General features: G+C 36.9%; 1 protein-coding gene across 1 annotated transcript; it reads right to left on the bottom strand.

Annotated features, from left to right (window-relative positions):
* Positions 1–235: 235 nt before the first annotated feature.
* LOC116026824 (casein kinase 1-like protein 3) lies at positions 236–5,421 on the bottom strand. The gene is made up of 15 exons (XM_031268232.1): positions 5,045–5,421; positions 4,877–4,917; positions 4,030–4,099; positions 3,753–3,901; positions 3,523–3,618; positions 3,314–3,384; positions 2,961–3,022; positions 2,732–2,795; positions 2,527–2,611; positions 2,312–2,438; positions 2,003–2,079; positions 1,772–1,826; positions 1,271–1,404; positions 889–1,068; positions 236–783 (listed from the first exon to the last, which is right to left on the bottom strand). The coding sequence occupies exons 1-14, from the start codon at positions 5,118–5,120 to the stop codon at positions 892–894; spliced, it is 1,284 nt and encodes a 427-aa protein (XP_031124092.1). The 5' UTR covers positions 5,121–5,421; the 3' UTR covers positions 236–783; positions 889–891.
* Between the last annotated feature and the right edge of the window lie 1,526 nt (positions 5,422–6,947).

The raw sequence follows: 6,947 nt of genomic DNA, 5'->3' as shown, positions 1-6,947 counted from the left end.
ATGACTGAGAAGCAGTTAAAGGATAATCGTGATAACAATCAATAACCCTAGTCTTTGTACAAGTTCCCGCATTTCTGAGGCATCCAAGATTCTCAACAAGAAGTGTCTGGATCCCATTTCTGGAGAAATAGTTGCATCAATGTCTCTGGTGGGGGATACCTTATGCACAAGGAACTGCATTCACATGGAAGAAGACAAAAAAAAAAAAAAGAAAAAAAAGGGATGCACTGGGGTATCATTAAGTTCAAACTTCCCATTATTGCAAGGAATCCAACTGCATTGTAATTGTGCTTTTCATACAAATGGTGCTTGAATGGCAGAAAATACAAAACAACACAGCACTTACAACATGTGCAACTCAGATGAAGAAATGTGAGTGAGAGAAACAACCAGTCAACCATCACTATATGCACAAAGGAAACATACGATCTGCTGACAAAGAACAAAACTTAAAACATATCATTGATTTTACACCAAACTAAGCAGCCTAAATTTCAGAAATTGATTCTTTCAACGTACACCACAGGAACAAAGCTCTGTGATCTGCAAGCAAACGTGAATTTGTTTATAGTCATCTAGGAAAAAGTCTAACCCGAGCCTTGACAAGATGAGTGGCAAAATGTGCTCTCGGGCCTTGCTTGCTGCCAATTGATGCATCTCGTGTTGTTGGGACTGCAGCCATGAGCCAGTATGGGATTATCAACCTTCCTCTGATAGCTCCATGTCCTATTCTAATTGATACCAAGTCTGCACCCAACTTAAGCAACAATTCTTTAACATCTCCTGCAAGGACAAAATCAGCTTGTTATCACCAGCCAGGAAATAAAGCTTGCCAAAAAAAGCCCAGGCCATATGAGAAACAGAGCTGGAAGGGGAAGAGGACCATACTTATCACTTGGCAGAAGAAATGCGACGTAAAGAGGAAATCCAGCTGCCTGCACCAGAATTATCACCATTTACATGACCAGCATTGGTCGTTTCAGCAGGTAAAGTAGGTTTAGTTGCACTTGCTCTTCCAAAACCAGCGGGAGACAATGATGTAGATGCCATGTATGCATTGCTCAGCATCTATGAGACAAATTAATAACTTTAGGTTGTCCAAGTGATCAGAAATATAATAATAAAAATGAGTACATTTTTTATTTTACCAAACAGGAATAGTTGCATCAATAACATAATAGTTGAAATTGTAGTTTATAATGACAAAGAAAAAAGGAAATTAGTTTATTTATTCATTCCTAACTCTATCAACCAAAATGAAATTACTAACATTTCTCTCAACTGTTTCAAGATTGCCAGAAGCCAAATTCCTATTTGTTGACAACTTGAATTGTGCACGAGCACCTGGACTAGTAGGAATGCTTGATTTTGTCAACTCAGCAGAATAAGGAGCATTGTTTCCCACTGAAATAGAAGAAGAAATAGCTAGCTTTATTAATCCCTTGCAGTAAAATGAGTATGGACTATGGAAGCACAGAGGTTTAGCGAGATTATGCTATTTCTGCAATGTAATACAAACAATAATATTGTCTTGTCATCAGCTTAGTTTCCTACATCTATGAATTTGACATATTAATTTTGGATTATAGAACCAATCAACCAAAACCAGAGCAACTAAATTCTCCCTGCAGTAATTCCAGATTAGCTGCCAAGCCATATCAACAAGAATTTTCACTTGAAATTCTCCGAGGTACTATTATCTTAAAATGCAATGTGTTTATGAGATTCAGAAGTACATTTAGAGCAAAGAAGTGGAACCAGTTCACCTAACCTTGATGCTTTTCTGAATCCAATGGAACTCTTCGGCTGCTCTCTCCATGTAGTGGCTGTTACATTTCAACTAAATCAAATTAGTATCTAGGAGAAGAAGAGTGAAACTAGGCAGAAAGAAATCAGCGACATCAAACTAAAAGACATTATAACCATCAAACTCTGGGTCTATGATGTACAAGGGAAGAAAAGTGAGACTGATGAGTACTATCTATTGGCTAAAACAACATACCCGTTGCTGTGTTCTACTACTTTGTGCCTGCTGGTATTTTAGGATAGTCCAATCAAATATGTAATCAAATTCATATCCTGCATGATACAAAAAATAGCCAGCTGACCTTTAGTACAATAAATGTGCAGAAACTAGAGACATGATGAAACACTGCATTACATCAAGAGGAAATGGGTCATCAATATACTCCGTACAAACTAAGAATTATGACACATATAATGAGGACGACAAGCACATGCCAAAGTAGCATTTCACTATCTCCATGGTACAGCATTGACAAAACCTGTTGCAGCACGAATTTACACTAACCTTCACGAGTGAAGAGTTCTCTGAAGAGACGTTTCAAAAAACCATAGTCAGGCCGCTGATCAAATGTCAATGAATGACAGTAATGGAAATATGAGGCAAACTCAACAGGATGAGACTTGCACAAGACCTTCAGGTAAGACAGCAAAAGCAAAATAAGAAATTTAAGAATAACTTCAAAACCTTGAAGGAAAAAGTAAATGAAAATTTAAACACACCTCAATAGGGGTTGATAACTTCTTCTCACATATTTTGTCATATTTTTGCTTCTTGGTGGCAGCTTTGAGACCCTGCCATGGTAGGCTGTTCAAGAATTCAGAAGTAGGTTGAAGTCAAACTTTACATGCATATAGAATAACAAGATAAATAAAGCCAAAGATTGAGAAGAAAAGAAAAGAAAAGAAAAGAAAAAAAGATAGTTACCTTCCTCTTAAGAAATAAAGAAGTACATATCCCAAAGATTCGAGGTCATCCCGCCTGCTTTGCTCTGTCAAACATAGAAAAAGCCAATGTCAATCAAATGGCTAGTATCATCCAAGCACTGTCAAACACTCGATTGACTCGAACTAAAATCCCATGCTTGGTCAAGGGATTTTACATTTCTTTCCCTGCCATTCTCTTTATTAGAGGGAAGTGGTGTAAGAATGCTCACCAATCCCAAGATGAGTATTGCAGCTTGCATATCGTGCAGTTCCTGTTAAATTCTTGTTCTCTCTGTACAAATGAAGAAAAAAAAAAAAGAGAAGAAGCTCATCAACAGCAGCAATAACTAAATATTTTGCATAGTCAGGAAACTAAAAAGCAACATTACAATTGCTTTTAGAAATGGACTCAAGTCACACCATTGCAGAAAGCCGCAACTTATATGAGCTAGTTGTTACTTCCATATGAATACACTGACAGAGTGGACAAGATGATAGTAACAGACAGAAAAGAAAATAAGATAGATTAAGTAGATAACTTGGCAATACAGAATCAGGATTATGCATGTAAGGATCTCAGTACCTGTACGGAATGTGGCGATTTGTAGTTGCATCCCTATACCTTTTAGCAAGACCAAAATCAATGATGTAAACCTAAAAAGTTGAAAATTTTAATGAGAATCACTCAGAGAGATGGTATGAAGGCTGGGTTATCAAAAGAATAGCAAAATGATAAAAACAAAGCACAATAGAGTAGAAATAGTAGAATGAAGTCCACAGGGTATTTATTACCTGATTTGCTTTTCGACCAAGGCCCATAAGAAAATTATCCGGTTTAATATCTCTATGTAAAAACCCTTTAGAGTGGACGTATTCAATCCTAGTCATCTGCTTAACAGGAAAAGAAATAGAACAGTTATTAGAGAAGAGTAAAGGACCCTAATAAAGGACAACTTATGAGTATCATATATTCTCAAGTGCAAAACATTGGAAATATAGCTGTATCTGAGCTTTGAATATACCATCTGATCAGCCAACATTAAGACAGTCTTCAATGAAAACTTTCTACCACAATATACAAAGAGATCCTCTAGACTTGGACCCAGCAAATCAAGGACAAGAGCGTTGTCTTCTCCATCCACTCCAGACCATTTTATATGGGGAATACCACCTAGAAAGAAAAAATAAATCAAATCATTAAAGAACTTTAGCTACTTTAATCTGTGGCCCTTTGCCTCATAAAATGTAACTAGACATATACTCCCTATTATAAAGACTTATTGTTCAACTGGCACATACTTCCTCCCTGGAGAATATTGTATAACTTGGCCTCATAAAGAAGTTGAGGATGCTTAGTCTTGTTATTCTCCTGTCAAAACGATTTATATAACCATCAGAATGTGATTTTGTGGGAAGAAGAGGTGGGGGTTTGACACTGATGAAAAGGAAACACAAATACTACATAATGGTGCTCTAAAATTAATTGACGAGCAGTGATGATGAATATTAGTTGAAACATATCTGAATTAATTCATGATCCTTAACAGCATTCTCATCTTAGCTTTAATTAGCTTAATTCAGTATCAAGACCTGAATACCCTTTGCTGTTGCAGAAACAGCATGTCTAATAATTGCTAGCATATTCTCCATTACCATTACTCTTTGTTTTTTTCCAGGACATCATTTGTCCTACTTGTGCTAAAAGGAATTCATTTTGTAATATAGATGCGAGAAATTCTAGTAGATGAAAGCAGTGCCTTTTACAACCAATAACAGTAGCTACTGACTTATAATTGCACATAACCACACACTGTTTGAATGTTTAAAGTAGCTTACTGGAATTAATCTATTTACTTAAGTTGGAATAGTACAAAATTGTATTAAGGAGATCATCACTTATCACCAACATCCTGTTGTAAGCCATACTAGGCAACTTTTCCTAAACCTATAGGCAATAACAGATGGAAACTGCTCATACAAGGGTTTTGTGCCTCTTTGAGTTTGACAGGAGCAAAATTTATGAATTACACAACTACATATTCATGAATAATGCAGAAAAAATAAAAATATAATTGTGTTATCATACAATATACCTAAATTCAATTGATTCGCATAATACACAGAGCTAAATTGAAATTTAACTTACAATTTTGACGGCTACAACCTCGAACGTATCGATATGCTTTGCTGCAGAATACACAGAATCAACCAAGTTCAACACAAAGCGAAAATTAATCGAACTCATAAAAAACGAAAAAGAAAAGAAACATAACAGATACTGGTATAAACACGTGTGTATATACGTATAGCTTACCAAGGAAAATTTCGCCAAACGATCCACTTCCGATCTTACGGCCGAGCTTGAATTTACCTCCAACTATCCTCTCCATGCTTCAGATCGACGGATCAGACGGACTTTAGTTCAGATCACGCAAAAACAAAAAGCGGAGGTTTTGACGTTCTGAACTGCCGAATCCGAGCTTTTGGAAAGACGGAAAAAAGTATCCCCAGAAAATTCTCCAGAAAATCAGGTGGGAAAAAGTAGAACACGAGGATTTCAGGGGGAGAAGAGAGTGTCAGAAGAATGAACTGTGCTGTTGAAGACTTGGGAGAACAGCCCGTCCGCCGTTGCGAGCGAGAGAGAGAGGGAGAGGGAGAAACGAGTGTGAGAGGATAAAGGTGCCACGTAGACTGAGACTGGAGGATAGTTTTGGGCTTTTGCTAGATCACGTTCTGTTGACTTGTTGACTGTAATTTAATGGAGAGGAATTACGGAGTAGGATGCCCGCTATTCGTTTCCGGTTCTGAACAATTGGTTCTCGGTTTTATTTTTATTTTTTTTTTAACTTGGTTTTATATATACTCCGTAAGAGAGTCGAAACCTAAACGTTGTGGAAATAATATAAATCCTTTGAACTAGCAGTCTAGCAGTTCCTATTTGAATTGCCGTTCGAACCCTCTTTTTTTTTTTTTTTTTCCTTTTAAAACTTTATTTTTGAAATTATTTAAGTCTTATTTCTAAAACAATTTTAATATAAAAAATTTAGGAATTTAAGTTAAAAAATAATAAATTTAGGGCTTTAACTTAATTTAAAATAATAATAATAATAATATTATTATTATTATTATTATTAAATTTGGAACTGAAACCGATTGTCCAATTTTGATTCTATAGTATTTCATTCGGTTCAAATCAAATTGTGATCATCTTTAAATTTAGATGTATTTCTTAATTTTATTTCTTTCAAGACGAGTTAATTTTATTCAATGTAGGATCGATAATTTTACATAAAAGTGATTGACAGGATAATTGGATACCCGATCCGAAACCACGTTCAGGACCCAAAGGCAGGCAAGAACTAGCCGTTCAACACTGTTTAGCACTTCACTCTTTAACTTCTCAGCATTAATGCTCAACGGTTCAATTCCTCAGCATTAATACTCAACGGCTAATGCTCAAGCGGTTCAGCTCCTTAGCATTGATGCTCCGTTACTGCACGGATGAAGATAAAAAGGACTCACAAGCACTTGTAGAGTGACGACACTTTGACAAGACAAAAAACACACACTAAACTGAGTATTGTACTGTACTCAAATATTGTACTCAACATCACTCAATAATACTTAACACTGCTTACTCACCCGGTTAGCGTGATTCTAAGTCACGCTGAGGAAATGGGAATGGTGCATTTTCCCTCAGAGTGTGTGGCAGTTTCTACGTGCGAGAACCAAACCAAGTACTGTCGGTTCCACCGGCAGGTTGGACATGATACTGACGAGTGTCATACTTTAAAAGGACAAATAGAGGAACTGGTGCAGAGCGGATATTTTACCCAATTCGTTGAGTATCCGGGACAGTACCAGCATCAACAAAGCCTACACGAAAATGTGTGGCGAAAGGAAGAAGATCCTGAGCCTTCAGCTTCCAACACCAAGAAGAAAAGGTGCGACCTAGGCGAGGAAGCAAGAAACAGTGAGCTGGAGGAAAAGTCCGTGCAACGCAAAAAACATGTAATTTGCTGATGGTCTGTCAAAAACTCTCTATTTTGGCCGAGGTCAGTCCTCGGCCAATCTCGTGCTCGGAGCAAAAAAAAAAAAAAAAAAAAAAGGTCAGTCCTCGGCCAAGTTTGGCCGAGGTCAGTCCTCGTCCAAAATTTTAAAAAAAATAAAAAAAATAAATTGGCCGAGGTCAGTCCTCGGCCAATCTCGCGCTCAGG

The sequence above is a fragment of the Ipomoea triloba genome, chromosome 8 (assembly GCF_003576645.1).
Source record: "Ipomoea triloba cultivar NCNSP0323 chromosome 8, ASM357664v1".
Taxonomy (NCBI): domain Eukaryota; kingdom Viridiplantae; phylum Streptophyta; class Magnoliopsida; order Solanales; family Convolvulaceae; genus Ipomoea; species Ipomoea triloba.
The sequence above is the reverse complement of the archived record's forward strand: the minus strand, read 5'-3'. Positions and strand labels throughout refer to the sequence as shown.